This window comes from Excalfactoria chinensis, chromosome 8 (genome assembly GCF_039878825.1).
Source record: "Excalfactoria chinensis isolate bCotChi1 chromosome 8, bCotChi1.hap2, whole genome shotgun sequence".
Lineage (NCBI taxonomy): Eukaryota > Metazoa > Chordata > Aves > Galliformes > Phasianidae > Excalfactoria > Excalfactoria chinensis.
In genome coordinates this window covers 9,012,684-9,031,516 of record NC_092832.1, presented here as the reverse complement: position 1 = coordinate 9,031,516, position 18,833 = coordinate 9,012,684, and the positions used below count along the sequence as shown (strand labels likewise).

The following is an 18,833-nucleotide window of genomic DNA, read 5'->3' as shown; positions in this document are numbered from 1 at the left end:
TTCCGAGCGGGGGAGGGACCCGCCTCGGGGCGCCGAACTGAACGCCTGACTGGGATCGGGAACGATCTCCTCCCCTGGCCCTGCTGAGCAGCGCAGTACCGAGCAGAATAAAGTAGCGTTGCTGCGGACTCCTTGCAGACGTTCCGCGCTGGCCGTTCTCGCCGGCCGGCCGCGGTCCGGCCCGCCGCTCCGCAGCAGGCAGCGCAGGGCACTCGCAGCTCCCGAGGTCCCCGCTCGGCCCGCCCGCCGCGCCGCCGGCAGCTCGGTTCCAAGATGGCGGTGGTCGCCGAGTTGGCGGCCGTGGTGCGCTGCTGGCTTTGCCTGCTGCTGGGACTGCCCGCGGTGAGCGGGGTCGGGGCTGAGCGCGGCAGCGCTTCCCTGCGAGAAGCGGGACTCGGGCCGGGCGGGAGGGAGACGCGTCCCGCGGCTGGAGGCGGATCGGCCCGGCCCGGCCCCGGGGCGCCTCGCGGGGCTCCCGCGCTCCGTGGGAAAGGAGGCTGGCGGGCTGTCGATGCGGGCCCGGTCGCTGCCCTGCGGTTCGGGGTCTGAGGGCGGTGCCGCTGGGCCTGATCCCGGCAAGCGGCTCCGGGTGGCGGAAGCCGGGAGCGGACAGAAAAAATAAGGCAATCACAATCCTGTATACATTGTCCTGTGTACACTGTTGAGCAGTTTGGTGTTTGGTCCACCTCACCACTCCCTGGTTGTGCTTTTCCCAAGCTCAGCTGTAAGACTTATTTGCCAGGTGTGCTTCCAGTAGCGGGATGTTTATTGGGATTGTTTCACAAGAGCATCTTTCAGAAAGCTGCAGCTGATTCCTTACAGATGTTTTTCTGTTGTTCTTTCTTTGGAGCAGGCACTAGAGAGACGCCGGAGTGGTAGCAGTATATAGGAAAGTAGCAGATCCGATACCTTAAACATATGTGTTGTGCATGACATATAGAATTTACTACTGGATTTAAGACTACTTCTCAAAATAAGGTGGTGGTTTGCACTTATGAGCAGGCAGTTAAGTGTAATAATAAAATATTCACAAAACAATTAATTCTTTTGATGTTCAAAGCATCTGAAAAACTTTTTAAAAATAACAAAACAAAACCAAACAACTAATTGAATACTAAAGTGTAACATTGTGTTGATTTACAGATAAACGTATATGGAGCACAGCTGTCATCAGAAGCTTGCAGGGAACTTGGCTTCTCCAGTAACTTGCTCTGCAGCTCTTGCAACCTTCTTGGACAGTTCAGTCTGAATCAGTTGGATCCATTCTGTAGGCAGTGCTGCCAAGAGGAAGCTCAGCTGGAAACCAGAAAGGTGGGTTTTAAACCAGATGGGTGGGTTTTCTGAGGAAGAAATCTGTCTGGATTGTTTTTGTAATTTACTCACAGGTGTCACTTTGTGTCATAAACATTTTTGCATTAAGAAATTTGGATCAAACAAGAACGGAATTTAAATCAATAGATATCTTTTCTGATTATCCTGAAGCAGGCCTAGATTTCACCCTGTAGCTGATGGTGCATTTCGTGTAAGACTGAGCAGCTGCCATTTTGTGATTAGGGCTTTACATTAAAAATATATGCAGTCTTTTCCATTTTAGTCATGCTCAGCGTAGAACAGAAAGCACAGAGCTGGAAGGAGTCTCAAGGTTGTTTGACATATTCCTTCGAGTGAGCCAGAATTTATTGTATATGTGCAGGAACCTGGAGATTGGTTAATAGAAGTTTGTTTTTTCTTGTCTATTTGCATTAGGTTGCTCAGTTTCGTTTTTTTTGTTAGGGTTTTGTAACAAACATGAGTAATTTGCTGCTGAATAGAAATATTGGATTGTTCTACAGTCATGATTATATGGTTGAGTGCTAAATTATAGCATCATTCCTAATATTCTTTTGAATGCTGTTTCAGAGTGTGGAATTTCTGATACTGCTACATTTGTTCACAGCCGCTGTTTGGAAATCTGTTCATATTTGCTGAATGTCTGAAATTTGTGCCAAGTAAATCCCCCCGCAGAACAGGCAGCAGAAAATCAGTGCTGGGAGTTTTTATGTTAATATCTTAACGGATCGTATTCAGAGTCATCACATTTTGAACTGATTTGTGGTCTAACATAATGCCGCTTATAACAGGCGTCTGTAACTGAGCTTACGACTTTACTCTTAAATCTTTGTTCTACTGACGGTTTGATAGCTGGGAGCAAACAGACTTTTTAAACCTTAGAAGTATTTTTCTTATCCTTTTGATTGAATGAGTTTTTAAACTTTACTCTAAAAACCTTCATCTACAAGCAAGATACCTTACTTGCTGTTTTGTAGCCTCATCTGTTGCTGAGTTCCAGAGTGGTGGTGCTCAGGGCTTTGTTAGTGCAATCACTTGCACAACTGAACATCCTCAGAATAGAGGAATCTTTATTTTTTTTTGAGGCATGCCTGCAGTGTGCAGCCTAGCTTTTTTATCATGTGAGCAGCTATTGCTATCGTAAGGCCACATTCTAACTGTCCGTGTTACAGACACACCATGCATGCTATTAGAATTCCAGCACAGACTTAAGGATTTGCAGTTAATTCTCCTTAAAAGCATGTGGGGAGGGTTAGAAATCTGGGGATGTTCATATCATCAATCCTTTTTGCAAACAATCTGTGAAATATGCCCAATCCTAAAAATACTTTGTGCTGAGTAGCATCAGTGCAAGCCCACATGTGGTGTATTTGTGGAACTCAGCTCTTTCATATCCTTGAAAGATATTTATTAATTCTCATCTTGTTATTGATCCAGTATTCTGTGAATTGACATGGTGGAAAATAGCTGCGAGCTGCTCTGGTTACCCAGTATGTATCTCACTCTTAACTTCTGCTGCCATCTGTCCAATGAAATATTTTCATTACTTCATGATTTTACCGTAGGTAAAATGAAAAAAAATTCTTTTAGTTATTTTCTCCTCTACAAAAGATTTTGCATCCAGCTGCAGACTCATTCAGAAGCTGGCTGAAACTGTATTGCTTTAGACAGCTGCAAGTTTTAAGCCTCAGTCTGTCAGATGCAGAGTACTGCTGGTGTGTAAAACGTAGAAGGATGAAATGGAGGTGAAGCTAACTGTGCGTGAAATTGTAGTAGCAGGAGAGATTGTCCATATTTTGCAGTAGCTGAAAATAGCTGCACTCCATCTGCAGCTTTTGCTTATGCCATGTGATCATCTCAAGCATAGCCATAAGCATATTCCATTAATTGTGTATTATAATCTTAGGTTTATCTCAGCGATGTGTGTGTGTCAGAATTCCAATCAATGTTAGGAATTAACTGTGTGATGAAATCTGCCACCCGTTGGTCACCTAGTTGCACTGTGTGGGATTGCAGCAGCCCTCACAAATAAATATTTCTAAATGGAATTTTGAAGTATATTTTGCACACTAAGATGTGTCGTTCTACAGCATTTGAAGTTTCTATTGTCAAGTGTTTCTAATGGTGTGATGCCATGCAGTTTGCTGGATTAGATAACATCTACTGTAAGCAAAACTTGGCCAGGAAATTTGAGGTATTAAAATGCATGGCATATGGCCAACTCTTAAAGTAACATCTTATGTGTCTACTACCTATCTGCAACATTGTTTCTAGTGTATAACCCTCCTGTAACACAAGGTGAACATATTGATACAAAGAGTCCATGTGCACACTTTCCAAGTTCCTCAGAGTTGGGTAATTGCTGCCTTGCACAGAATTCAGCGGAGGGGTCTGAAATTCAGACATTTTTATTCTTCTTGTGTGTGTATTCAGGATTGTTAAAATATAATAACTTGTCAAAGCATGACAGTAATTTACTGGACTATCTGGCCTCGGCATTGCTAAGATAACGAGAAATTTAACATTATTTTTTGCCCAACTTGAACTAGATGTAACTATATACATCGCTAAAATATCACTGAAATTTAAAATGGATTATTGTGTCTAAGATAGAAGAATTTTGTTTGGGCCAAATTCACTGAAGGTTCCTCTCTTCAGACAAACTAAGATAAAAGGCACTGATCTGTCTGGAGCAGGATGAGCCTTACCTATGGGATACTTCTATTCTGAAGTGGGAAAGAAGGTTAGAACAACAATAAATGTGAATTTGCTAAATGTGAGCTAAAATTGTATATGCGCATCTCTGCTGGCAAATGAAATGTTTAATAAATGAAGGAGGTCAGACTTAATTAAAGTGCACATCTAAATAAAATGATTGACTCTATGTTTGTTGGAACAACTTCAAAAAGTGCAGTTTCCAAATTAATTAAATGCACAAAGTCAAGTAAATAGTTGATGAATTCCATTCTCAGTGTTTTCTATCTCCAGAGATTCTGGAGAAGAAGAGATATTTAGAGATTATACTTGTAGAGGCAAATAGATGGTTAGATAGCAGAGTCATTCAGACAGCATATTTCAAAACCAGAGCTTGAAATCTGCTAACTTTCTGATTTTTAGCTTACTTACAACTTCTCACTTGGCTCAAGTACAGGCTTGTACACAGGAGCCCTTTTTCCACGATGCTTATCCTCTATTCTACTTTGCCTTTCTGCTCCCACTACAGACCACAGAGATCCAAAGTTACCTCACTGCTGGGTGCTTGACTTCTACATTTTCTCCTGCACACCTGTGTCACATTTCCTGTTCACTTCTCCTTGCACCATACCACTGCAAAAACAGAGCTAAAACCTTATCCTCTGGAAGAGTTGTTGTCTGGGGGTTTCAGGTCCTTGATTTGAAAGCACAAGAATGATGACACAATATTGCAGCAAGAAGCTGGGTTAGTACCAACACTGGCACAGCCTTAGGTATTACATTTTCCTGTATTCTGGAGATTGGAACGATAACTCACAGCTCTGATATGCCTGCGCACAACAGAAGAATTTCCAACCCAAAGCAAAGCTCAGAGCCTTTTCTGGTTAAATTCTGAGGATGTCCAAGGATAAAGATTCTGCAGTCATTCTTAGCAACTTAACTCAGTGTTCAAACACCCACGATCCCATGGTTGTTTTTTTTTTGTTTGTTTTCCTTTGGAATTTCAGTTTGAATTGCTTTCCTTGCAAATAATGAATGCTTAGATCTGCTGGAAATCACTAATTCAAATAACACTTTTACTGGCTATTTGATTCTTCATGTCTAGACTCTCATAGACGGGCATCTCCCTTCACATAATGAGCTGTGGATGAGAAGGGTTTCTTTGTAGCTAAATTTACCAGTGACTTCATTTCAGAACGATCTGTGTGGTAGCAATGGCTTTGCAGGCTTTCTGCATTTCAGAACATCAATTCATTCTGTTCTTGACAGTGAAGTTTTCTGACTGCTGCTCTCCCATCTTTTGTCTTTAGGGGAAAAGTGGAGTTCTCACAGAAAATAAAGCATTTTATATGTTGTTGTGCATTCCTTTATTTCAATTAATCAAATTTTCTATTAAAAAGAAAGAAAAAAAAAGCTGATAGTTTTGATGGTTCAGGAATACTAAACATAGTATTCCTGCAATATCTAGTTCTAGGTACTGTCAGGCAGCTCTTTACTCCTGCATGCCTTTATATTAACAACACTTTACACTGCATGTTTTAAGACATGATGGTACTGTAATTTTTAGCTGATTGTAAATGCGTACAAATCCAAGTTGAGTGTCACTTCATAATGCGTGCAGGGTCAAGGTTTAGTTAGTAGTTACAGTAAAAAATGGGGGATAATTTAATGTATTTTTAAAAAAACATCTGTTTTTGTCGCTGTTGATGCAGCACCATACGATGCTGATGGATGAGTTGAAAGTTATAAAAAAAAGTTGTAGCTTTGTAAAGGATGAGGAAAAAGTGCAGTCTTTGTCATAAGAGCCTTAGGAAGCGTAACAGCTAGCAGGTTTTTAAACAGAAGTTACTTATATAGATGCAGACGTGAGTCAGCCTGGAAATTCATAACTAAATGGACACCAGTAATAGTTTAGAGACTTTACTTTATTACTTGCAGCACTATGCACACTTTCATGAACACTAAAACAAGACAGGCATTATTATAAAGTGCATTAGCTCGTAAGTTAAGCATTGTGTGGTGAACTGACTCGTCATGTTTGTATGCCTCCATTCTGAGCAGTACATGTCATTCTTAGTCATATTTGAGCACAGTCTATGCCTTCACAAAGAAGCAATCAAAGTTCAGAGCAATCTGCTCTGGACATGATGGAATAGTAGTGGCAGAAGATGTTCACAAGTATTCTCTTGTTGTGGCCAAAGCGATGCAAATAAACCTGTGTTTCTAGCAAAAGGCACCTTTGTTCGAGTTACAAATGAAGTCAATTGATTTTTTTTGTCTATCTATCTAGAGAGCAGCTGCTTGTTCCAGCATGAATCTGAACTTTTTTTGTAGTAGCACATTTGGGCTTCAGTTACAGCAGAGATCGAAGCTCAAAATATTTCTAAGCATTAGCAATTGTGCTGTTTTCTTTGCTAAAACTTTGTGTCAGTTACTGGCTAGGAGGAGTATTCTGCAATCACGTGATGTCTTACATTTTAGATTCTCACAGTGATCTTACTTCCATAGGAATCCTTATTTGAAAGGAAAAATAAACTGGAAGAATTATTTGCAGTAAAAAGAACTGACAAATATTCACGTTACCATTGTCCTAAATTTGCTGTGCTTACTTCTTTGTGCCCATAAAGAACATAATTGGTGCACAGATGGAAAAAGGCTATTACACCTCTATTTCTTTCTACTAATTCTTGATAGAAAAATGCGAGTAATTGTCAGCATATAGAACAAGGAGAAATGCTCAGTGCATTAGCAAGCATGCAAAGTAATATCTGAATGTACGGCTGCCAATATAATGGTTGTTGGAGTGCTTTTAAAAAAATAATGAATGGAGGACCATGTTAAGTTTAGAATCTCACTATTCAGTGTATTTAACTCCTCCATCTTAAAACTTCCATGATTTCAATCCAGAGAAATTTAATTATGCAAGCTGGTATCTGAGATTTTTGTCTGTGCCTTTTAAATATTTTAATTTAGGGATGAAAAAAAGCTTGCATGTAGTTAAGCATATTTTTGAGAGGCTCTTCTACATATATTGTAGTGTAGTATTTTTAGTTCCATTTCCTGTGGAAGTAATGATTACTGATTCGCTCAGCTCAGGCAAGAAGCTGTAATTTCCTTGCAGATGAGCATAGAGTATTTCATGTGTTCTGATCCACAGCACTTACAGCAGTACCGAATGGAACTGGAAATCAGAAGATTCATATTCTGAACTGCAGATGCATTCCCTGGCTGCCCTGAGTGCCAGCACAGATGGGGGAGGAAATGTTAATACAATTGTCTCGCTTTGAGCTTTCTGTCATGTCATGTTTGGTCTTCTTTTTCAGAAGGTTTAGCACTTAGTAAATTTTAAAGTGAAAGCATATTTTTAATTGCATGTCTCCACGGGTTAAGTCAAACATTAATTTTACTTCATTTCAGCACTCTTATGTTCTTCCGTCTGGACTTTCACATTTGTTATGAAAACAGTGCTATTAGAAAACAGGAGCTAGTATTCACTGTTTATAGAATTCAAGTAAGAATGTTTAACTGAAGCTTATTCTGTCGGCCCCTCTCTAAGTAGTAGGAGTTCCACAGCCAGAAGGAATTTGGTAAACAGTATTGACAGCTATTTCTGAGATGAAATGCCAAGCTTTACAGTAGGAAACTCTATTTTGGTAGCAAGAAAAATCTGCTGCTACCTTATATTTAAGACTCACCATACTGTGGAGCCAGTTGCCAGAAAAGCAAAGTTCAGAGATGTGACCTTATACAAGAGCAATACGTATATTTTTATTGAGATGCTACCTTTTAAAGAACTGAAATGAACTTATAGATATAGATATATATATTTTTTTTAAGAGCAGTGAACCTGGGTACCTTGCATAGGTAATTGAGATGACCAATGTCTAAGCGCAGGCATTGAGGTTGGCTCAACCTCACTTTTTTCTCAAAGACAAATAGATGAAATATTTCAATAGCAAATCTAATGAACTGATATTGATGCTCAAATCAATAGATTACTTGCCATGAACAATCAAGTAGTTTATACTTCTATTAACAGCTTCTATATATTATTCCAGCTTTATGCAGGAGCTGTCCTAGAGGTATGTGGATGAAAACTGGGAAGGTTCCCTCAAGTCCAGGGTAAGTAAAGCTACTGCTGTTCTTTAAAATACAAAATACCATTGCAGCAAAATGACAAGATGTGCTTTTAATGCTACTACAAGTAGTCATAAGTTTCATATATTGTATCAGAAGAGTTGCACTGACCTGAGACTCCAGTAATTGATAGATGAAATTACATACCATGTTTATGGAACTGCTTTCCTTCCACTGATGTTGTAGCATAATCATTTTGTCGCTGAATAATGACAGTCAGCTAAAGTGAACAAAATAGAGTAGAAGTGAGTATCATCAGTGTGTGGTGGGAGGAAGCTGGGGAAAAAACATCTGTGAGAAATTTCAATGAGGATTTTTTTAGGAATAGAACTTATGAGTGTTATAACTAGAAAGATTGGCACGGATGGGGTGGGATTACAAAAGGAAAGGAAACGTAAGGTACTCACTTATTTCTGAAGATCTCAGCTTGCAGGAAGGTTTCCACAAGAGGTATCTCCAACCACAGATCCTTCCCTAGTGGCAGTCAGACCTTAAATGAGTGCAGCCGGGCTCGACCCCTTCCAGTCACACAGATGAATTACCTTCACCTGTGCTCCTAGGGCTGACCTGGTCCTTTCCCCAGGTGCTCAATCAGTGGTTCAGGCCGTGACTCAACAGTTCCCATACAAAGAGATTGCAGTGATCTTTTTCAGTAATGAGGTTCCTAATACTGTGCTTAACATCACTTGTTCATAGAAAAGAACTAATATAGCTTTAGAAATAAAAAATGTACAAAAAGTGCATCTCCCATCTAGCATGGCCAATATTAGTATTGCCTTAATTGAAGGTGGTCTAAAGAACAAGTAATAAAAGGATTTAAAACCAGGCTGCAGTTAGCATGAGTTATGCTGCTTTGGACTTCCCTCCTCCCGCTCCTGTCTTCACACAGTTCCATTAATTGACCACAAGGCTGGAGGAAAGATTCTTTCCTGCTGTTCAAAACACCAAAACAAGAACTAATTAAATTGCTTGTGCTACTTAGGGGTGTGAGAAGACTTGTATTAGTAGAGGTGACTGTGTAATCCCCATGTCCATTCAAACTCAGCACACTTAAAAATTATCCCAACTGCTCTATGTGCAATGTAAAAGATCCACCGAAGGCTTTCAGTGCAAAGGAAAAACTTACAAATGCTAACAGTTTGCTTTTCCATCCTTGTTTATCTGAACAAGTTCTTCTCTTTGAGATGGTAATAGGAAAGGAGGGATAAACAGACTTTTTCCTCACCAGTTTCTGCTGTTACCCAATCTGAGTCTCTTGCGATTGGATTTGTTGCTACAGTTATTGCAGGAGGTTGATGAGATAAAATTTAGAAGCAAAATTAGAAAATTTTAAAAAGCAGTAGAATGTGCACTTGTAGCAAGCGTTATTCTTTGTAATGCCACTGCAGCCTGCTGAATGCTTCTGTGACTGTGGCCAAGGGTACCTGTTATCTTTCTCAAATAAAGCTTCCCATGATAAGCCAGGTAACAGTTTACATTCCTGTAAACCTCTGTAATATGTTCAGTACTGAGATATTGTTTTCTGCTCAGTTTCCCATAAGAAGAGAATGCTGCATAATAAATTCTGTACTGTAAAAATAATTCCTTTAACACGTATGTTTTGAAATTGCTCCTTATAAAACAGCTTTTAAATATTTATTATTCCATCAAAGTAGAACACTGCAGGTATAAGTGACAGAATTCTTAGATGAAGCAAGATCTTCTCAGACCAGCTGGCACAGACAGTGATACAGTTTTTAGCTGACATAAAACTAAGGCTCTGAGGTAGAAAACAAAATTGAGTAGGTCTGTGACTAATCTAATATATTTGTTTGAAGTTGACTTTTCAGTGGCAGCCCTGCTCTGTTCATGATCAGATACAAGATCACAAGGTCTGCACTCCTATGTTCTTTTCGCTGTGTTTAGCAGCACTGAATTAGGCTGGCTTTTTTCACTGAACGTTTCTTTCACATCTTGCCATTCTTTTTGTTCATCAGGAGAATAATTCTGACCTTTCACTGTATGACTTGTAGTGACACAACGAATGTACTCCCAGCAGATGTTACAGAAAGTCCTTCATCCTTGAACTCACACAACATGAAACTACATTAGATCCTCTGGCTTCAGGGAGTCAGTAAGCACTCTGCTGTATTGCTCAAGTTCTGCAGCTGTGAGGGGATTCTTAGAGATACTAGAATGTAGTTTGTTGGGGGGGGCTGTACTTCTGGGTAAGGTCACTTATTTCTTGATTCCCTTTATCTGTAGTTCTTAAGTATTGCTAACAGAAATCTGAAAGTTAGAATAATATTGTGTTAAATTTTTGCACAAAAGTCAGTAAAATTCTTGCTAAGCAATGTAGAATATTCAAATGAGAAACATCCATCATTCCATCATAATCTTTTGTAATTAGGTTATATACAAATATACAAGCTAAACAAATCCTTTAGATTGAGGCACATCTCTATCATTGCTGCTCTCATGTTACACACCCCGTGTGTGATAATGAGAGATCAGGTATTCCTCGTAGCACTTTTTGTATACATGTAGTGTAGTGTAGATCATTCTCGATACTAATTTTGCAGCGTTCCTCTGTACTGATGGAAGTGTTCCTTTCTGATGCTGCTCTCGGAGCACTGACGATTTTTTGCGCTGATCAAATGATAGACCTCTATGGTGTAACAATCATGGGAAGGAGGGATGGTCACCTTCATCATAAAAGTATGCTGCTACTTTTCAGGATGTGATCAGCATCATTAGTGTACTTTAGCTGTGATGCAAAGTTGTTTATCTGTATGCAATGTTGAGAGTTTAGTAGCTAAAAGGTTCTCAGGGCTAGAAATCTGGCATCAACTGAGTAGAGTGTGTAGAGTTTTAAAACCTGGATGAATCCATATGAACATACACAGTTAAAAAGGTGCCCATAGTGTTACAGTGGTAAGCAGTGCAATAAATCAAAACAGAATGCTTGGCTTAAGTAGCAGAAGGATTGAAAATTTGAACAATTGGACTTTAGCATTACCCGAAGATACTTACATCAGATTCTTGCTAGAAGGCATGCTGTGGCTTACCAGGAGGAAAAAAACATGCAGTAGAAATTCGTTGCTGACATGATGCTGAAGTTAATAGCTAGTTACGACCTCTGTTGTGTTTTTCTGGAATAAAATCTGGAACTGATGTAATAGGCAGTAAGTTCTTCTTTTCATCTCCTGCAGGCCTGTCTGATCCAAGGCTGTTACGTTCCTTCTCATGTGTGTGGAGATGGACAAGGTTGAAAATACTTGTCTGTGTGCATAGTTGTTTGAAGATAAGTGTGAGATTCTACAGCTATGTATGTTGACTCTCATTCAAGTATTAATAGATCAGCTTAACATTTTGTATTTTTCCACATAAAAATCAAGCAGGAAATCTTTTCTCCTAAAGCAGGAAACTAAATAATACAAGTATTTCTGAATGTAGATATCCTCGATAATTTGGATCGTGCCCTTAATATATTAAAAGTAGATAGTCAAGTCTTTTAACAAAGGACTTATGCCAAACATACTGATCTGCAGCTTACTATGATGCCATGTGAAGTCATGCCCATTTGAGGTCAGAAGGCTTTCCTGCCGTATGTTCTGCTTCAGAGAGAATAGCACAAGTGTCCGCCAGCAAATACATAGACTTGCAGTTTGTCTGTGAGTTATTCTTCAGTTCATTAGCAATCTGTTTAGGATTTTAGGTCTTACTTCTAACAGACTTGTTTTAAAGCCCTGTTGAAACAAAGGCACAATAGCAGTAGGTTTCTGTGTTGTATGTAGGCAGAGGCTCTTACTAGGTCCTTAAAAGCACTGTTTGATGCTAGGTGTGACCCATCTTTGCATAACAGTTTGGTACACAATAGGCTTTGAAATGTCTGTACGCATCTGATCCTTTTCTCCCTTTTGTGCATTCAGCAGATTGCCTTGGAGAAGCCAGTGGGCTGCCTTCTGCTCCGCAATCTGACCTTTTGCTGTAGTTGATCAGAATGGCAGTCAGGTCTGCTGTGCAGCCTCACCTCAGGGTTGCCTTCAAACAGAAGGCATATGCTTTGGTATTGCATGTGTTTTGTAACAGCATAAGGTGAAGTGATTTTCTTAACATTATGTGACAGGACAGTCAAAAGGCAGGCGGTAGAACTGCTCTGACTTCAAGTCTGGTGTTTAATTCACCAAAAATAGTGTCATGGCACCATGCTCAGAGTTCATCCTGCAGAAATCAAAGTGGAAAATGCCTTTCTCACTCACCCATGAATGAACTGTATTAAATACTTTTTCTCTGCAGTGTGTGATTTCTGAAGCTGCTATAGGCAGAGGAAAATTGGAAGACATCCAGAATCTTAGTATTAAGCATCAGACTGTTAAACAGTGGTGTAAATATGTGCAAACAGCCTTAGCAACAGTTGGGGCAGTGCAGAAGGGGGACCATGTGCACCAGGGTAAGCTGGTAGCTGCATGTCTATTCCATGACCGTGTATTCAACTTAGAGCCTGATTTTGTGGAAAAGTGGGATAATTTGTATTTTTAACGCATGTCAATATATCAGTTTCTTAATTTAGCTTCCAAAACTGAGAATGTAGAAATTATAATAAAATATATATATTGCGTTATTCTTAGTTGCATCATAGAAATTCAAGTGACCAATACAGAAAGTTGCTACGATGAGCATTAGAAATCAATATGCCACTAACAAAAAATGGTTTTGTTCCAGCTGTCTAAAATTTCAGGAAAAATGCTCTGTAGTGCTTCAGCGCTCAGAAGATTCAGACATTTGACGTTGATACAAAGGTGTAATAGCTACTTTTAAAGTGACACAATGTAAATCAACCTAGAGAATATTTTCTTCTTTCGCCTAATTCTGTCCACGTTTTATGAGCTTCTTTGCTCCAACACTGCAGCCAGTGAGCAGCCACTCATGTCCCAGTGAGCTTTTATCTGGCACTCAGTTAACCAGTCCTCACACCTGCTAAAGGCTGAAAGTGCTGCAGCCTGAGCTAACCCCTAAAGGCTGTTCTTAAAGAGTTGAGTTCCACAGTCCAGATCTGTTTGAGACTCCATTTCACTGTGCCATCTTACTACTTCTCTTTAAGCTTTGCAATTAAATTGACTCCATATACCGACTGTTTCCTAAAACCTCCTTTTTATATTAAGTCCCACACAGTGATTTCAGCTTCAAATTTTTCAGTTTGCAGGGAAAAAGCCCCATGTAATTGTTCAGTTCACCGTGAACTTGAGAAACATTGCCACTTTTTTTTGTATCTTGCTAGCAGAGCCCAGACAACTAACAGCTCATAGGGGCATAGGAAAACAGCGTCTGAAAATGGCCTCGGTGTGAATTTATCTCAGAGCTGAACTCCAATGTGTGAGCAAGTACTGGAGGTTTCGTGCTGTTTGAAATTGTTCTGTGAGTACAGCTTGCAATGTGACATTAACGTTCTCCAGAAAGAAGCAAGCTTTCTTTTTCTTCAAGTACCGGCCTTTCTAGCAGCTTACTGTGCCATTTTGTTATGAACTTGTTTATGCTGCACAGTGGTTGGTACAGCCAGCAGAGTATTTGATTTTGTTCTGTACCAGGAGCACAGTAAAAAACAGGAGAAAATAAATGTCGCTCTGTATATACGTACTGAGGAAACGTTAAGGTAACTGTCTTCAGTAATGTAGAGAAAGGTATAAAGATGTCAGAGGACATCTTTACAATTACTGAGAAAAGCACTACGTTTTGTGAGGCAGCGCGAGGCGTTAGTCCTGAGGTTGCTCTCATCTTCATGCCCAGCTGGATGCACAGCAATTCGCAAGAGATGCATTGTTGTCTAACCTTGAAAAGGCAGCTTTAACATGCAGCCAGCACCTCTGTGAGAGTCAATCCATGCTGACAGTGTTCATCCTTGGGGAGACTGCTGGCGTACCGCAGGAGCTGCCTGAATCCACTTAATGTCACTACAGATACTAAATTCAGCCTGTAGTGTAACCTGAGTGTAATGGGAAATGAAGACTAAGCTATTTTCTAAATAAATTTTAAATACTTTTGCAACTCATATATTCATTAAACTAAAGTGTTTGGAAGTAGTGGATTATGCTCACATTTTGTTCCCAAATCAGCCATGCTGTCAGTATTCTTTTTAAAGTTCACATTAACACAGGGATGGAGTGCTGTAGGGATACAGGGTCTGTGTGGCTGTTAGCACTCACGTTTGTGTGACCAGCACTTCAGGTGAAGAATCTGTCCATCGGCCGCTGATCTCTCTGTGGCATGGCAGGTCACAGAGCCCGTGGTGAAGCTGACTGCTTGCTTTTAGGAGTCTGAAGAAAAGAGGAGATACCAGCTTCTCTTCTTGTTTCCATGGTGGTTTTCAGCATGTAACCTTGGAGAGCTCTGTAAGACAAAACTGTTTGACTTGCGTGCAAGAATAACACCTCTACCCACAGTTTCTTCAGTGCCCTTTCACCAACTGCTGCCACTTCTGTACAGTGCACCGAGGTCGTTTGTTTCACCCGTATCTTCCCTCACAGACCTCATTTCCAACTAGAATTTGACTGCCCTAACAAATCCCCGCACATCCACATATACAGCTGTGTATGCACGGCTCTGCTGAGGACTGTCAGTTGTCCATGCAGAGGAACTGATTCACACTGTGCACTACTGTCCAAGGAAAATCCGAGCTTGTTTGTGACACAGGTAAAAATAGTTTTCCTTAGGCATACCATTTAGTATTAATGCTTTTGTGAAGATATTGAGAATTCTGCCATTAATTTCTAATGCCTTTTTCCATGGGAAAGTTTGATTCTCTTTTTTTCTTTATATTGTAGCTTTTGTCAGGAGTGATAAGCCTAAGCTCTTCAGGGGACTGCAAATCAAGGTAAGTAATATCCAAAGGGTTTTTGTGTTTTCTTGGGGTCAGAGGAAGCATATATTAAGAAGAATTAAGGCTGGTGGAAACAGCCTTTTTATGGAGCATCCTTATTTGCTGATGAAATAATCCTTCAGGAGAAGATGTACTTTCATTGCCAACATAAATCTGTCCAAGTTTTTGCAGCTAACGCTAATTGGGTTATTGCTAAGCAGTGGTGCCAAATCTTTGTTGTTATTGGGGCCCAAGGAGTTGTTTGTTATTTTGTTTAATCCAATAAAAGGTATACTGAAACCCTTAAGTAAAAGCAGATGTTTAAAGAATGTGAGGAATGCTTGCATTCTGACCTGATTCTGTGGATATCTTGTGTTTACTTGAGCTGCTTCTGCCATGCTTTCAATTCTTTTTCTCTCAATCTGTTCTTCATTTTCTCGTGCAGCTGCCATTTCCATACTTCCACTGAATCTTGGATATTTCTCCTTCCTCTCAGATCTTCCTCAGTCTGTTTTATTCTGTTTTACTTTAGCCTTCAAACATCCAGCTTTAAAGAACTGCATACACTGAATGGTTTTTCCTATGACTTCGGTATAGGCAAAGCTGCATGAGCTACACTGCCTTAAGCGCAAGCAATTCTTTGCTTTCAAATTCTAGTGTAAAACTTAAAATCCTATGTGAACTTGCAGGGTACTTCACAGGTACACATCTTGATTCTCACATCTTTGTGCTCTCATCTCTATCCACCAAATGGCACCATTTGGAGTCACTTCATAGCTATGCACGGGTGAAATAAGCAATTTGTCTTCTCAGCAGCATCTAAAGCAGGTTTCCTCTGTCTGTCTCATGTATTCATGTGTGTCCTTCGGTTTCTTTCATAAGCATTCTCTCCTGTATATCTGAATGTTTCATTTTTATTTTAAGCTTTGTAACTGTACTGGACATTAAAGCAAGTCTATACTTCAATCAGTATAAAACATTATTGGGGAAAAGATGTACAAATGAATCTGGTATTTATTTTACAAGACTTTGGGAAAACCAATTAGAGATGCTGTTAGCTTCATTAACTGAAGCCAACTAGGTTAGCTGTGTAATAGGGTAAAGTAAAATACCTCTAGTTAAAATCTTTCTGTAACCTTACATGGCTACATCCTTACACTACTGCTAAAAGCTCTTATTTGCATTACATATGTTAGGATTTCAGAAGCGTTACCAGCACTATCTGCAAAACATAGTAGGCACAAATAGAGCACAGTAGTAAGCAGGAAAGTAATTACATCAAGAATTGATAGTATTCCTTCACACTGTTTGACCAGAAAATTCTAAAGTTGTTAAAAAAATAAAGTCCAATGACTTTATGAGAAGAATCATTCATCTGCTTGACTCAGAAATCAAACGGAGGGGCTTACAACAGTTAAAGCAGAGTACCTCATTTCCACGCAATCCATCTCCGTGCCCATGCACTGTATCCACTGCTGCCAGGGCTGTACAGCTTGCAGCATCTCTGTCACTACAGCTTTAACCTCCCCTCTTCCTTGCTCTTTCTTTGTGTACTCCTTCAAGTTTGTACAGAGGAGGCAACAGTAATGTAGGAGAGAACAAGTCGTAATCTGATTCATGTAGATGTTTTCTTCAAGAAAAGTAGAATATATTGTTGGTAAACATACTATCAGTAACTTTGTAAATGCAGAACAAAACACATGGCACTGAAATATTTATAGCATTAAGTAAGCGTTATCAGGAACAACCAAGCTGAAGCATGGGTTGCTATGATTTTTTTCCTAAGCTTAGGTGGGTTTTATAGCATAAGTTACCTTGCCTGTATTTTCTCCAATACTCCAGTTTCATTTAGCAGTCTTTTTAGGTGTTTGTACTTCATGGTGTTAATCTTTGAGCTTATTTCTCTTCTTGATTTGATATCTTTATCTGATGTAAATAAATTGAGAAGGGATGTAAAATGAAGAATGCATTTATTAGCCCAAGGGAACTGACTTGTTTCTTTCTGCAGTACGTGCGTGGTTCTGACCCTGTACTGAAGCTGCTGGACGACAGCGGGAACATTGCAGAAGAACTGAGCATCCTCAAGTGGAATACAGACAGCGTGGAAGAGTTTCTAAGTGAAAAATTAGAGCGCCTTTAAATCATTGCTTTTGCGTTCCCTTTTCAGGTCTTTTCATGGTAATCATCTCCAATGAAACGTGCTGCAATTGAACAAACATTCCAGTTTCTATGCTAATTTTAAAATACCTATTGTGCTATACTGAACAGCTTGTAATTGGAAGGGGGAGCTTCAGAACACATCTGACAAATTGACAAACAAAAGAGCTTGTCATATATTTCAGTTCTTATTGCATTTATCACTAACAAAATGCTGTTTCCAACTACATTCTGCAAATATCACTTTGTTACAATTGGACTTATATTTTGGTGGTTTTTTTTTTTACAAGCATCCTTTAAATTTAACAGCTTCAGATGATTGAAATGGTTACCATGTTCCTGCGTGCTGCTCTTTATAAACATTTCACAACCAAAAGCAAGGTAACGTCTCCCAGAGAACCTTGACTGCTGGTGCCCTCTTCTTTTTTGTATTTGCAGTTTCTCTTTTGTAAAAGCATTGTTGACCATGAGTGTGTAGTTCACGGGTTTTGAAGCTGACGGAGGAACTCATGTTGTGGTGCTGCAGAACATTTGGTGAGCACGCTTTAGTGAAGACTGCACAGAAAACCACTGAGGTGTGTGCTAGTCAGATGTCAGGTGTGCTTTGCATCAAATGTTTTGCTTTAGAGAACATGAAACAGAAGGAAAAGCTTTTCAAGACCTATAATTTCCACAAAGTTATTGGAATTCTCTCTATCAAATAAATTTATAAACTGTTCTTCTAAAAAATTATGTTTTGTTTTTCTTATGTACATGCACAGGAAAATATAGACAGACAAACCTCGGATGACTTATCAGTTTTTCCCCCCTACACTTACAGCGAATCAATACAGCAAGCAAGAATAATGCTTTTTTGTTTTTTCTTAAAAAAAAAAAGTTTCATTACCAAATATACATCTTTCCTTTAACTACTTCATGCTCACCAGTTTTTGGATGGATGGATGTTACACTATAGCCTGAATTGGTGCCCAATTTTATTCTTCTTATATAACATTACCTGTCAAGAGATTTATTTTCTTTACAGTTTACACCCCAAAACTTGGGGAAGAAATTATCAGCTTCATAGCAGAACCAGAATAATAGCCTAGAGACCAAACTCACACTAAACCAATAGAATTAGATGCTCTTAAGGTGATTCTTAGGCCTGACTTTCTGAGTTTCTGTTCTCTGAAGCATTCCTATAAACGTTTAGAATGTGGGTACTGCCTGGTCATGATATTATCCTCTTTCCTTTATGTTCCACTCCTATCCATTATAAGGATGGGAGTGAAACACACTGCCCATCTCCCAAACGATTCAGCATGGAACAGCTACAAAGTGGTTACTGCTGTCTCTGCCAAACCAAATGCAAACTCTACAAAAAAAAAAAAAAAAAGGCACAAATCTTTGCAGCTGGTACTAACTTGTCCCAAGAATAAATCCATGTTGTGTCTGACATGCGATGCTCAAGTCAGCATATGAGCTGCAACCAGAACATATGGTGTGACAACCGTAGCAAAAATATGCTGCCATCCACTGGTCTTTTAAAATATTGACTATATCCCACACTTCTTGTTCCTACATTTGCCAAAAATGGATTTTTGTTCCTGCACTGATGATTTACTGTGCTACTTTCAACAGAATATTTTAGCTGTGTCCTTGCCAGATCCTCTCTACCACTCACCACAAGGACTGTTCACTT

The 18,833-nt window shown here is 39.6% G+C and overlaps 1 protein-coding gene across 1 annotated transcript; it reads left to right on the top strand.

The window, feature by feature from the left end:
- The first annotated feature begins 194 nt into the window (after positions 1 to 194).
- Positions 195 to 17,881, top strand: SELENOF (selenoprotein F). The gene is made up of 5 exons (XM_072343063.1): positions 195 to 342; positions 1,144 to 1,311; positions 8,082 to 8,145; positions 14,961 to 15,010; positions 17,004 to 17,881. Exons 1-5 carry the CDS (start codon positions 274 to 276, stop codon positions 17,133 to 17,135), a joined length of 483 nt encoding a protein of 160 aa, XP_072199164.1. The 5' UTR covers positions 195 to 273; the 3' UTR covers positions 17,136 to 17,881.
- The last annotated feature ends 952 nt before the right edge of the window (positions 17,882 to 18,833 follow it).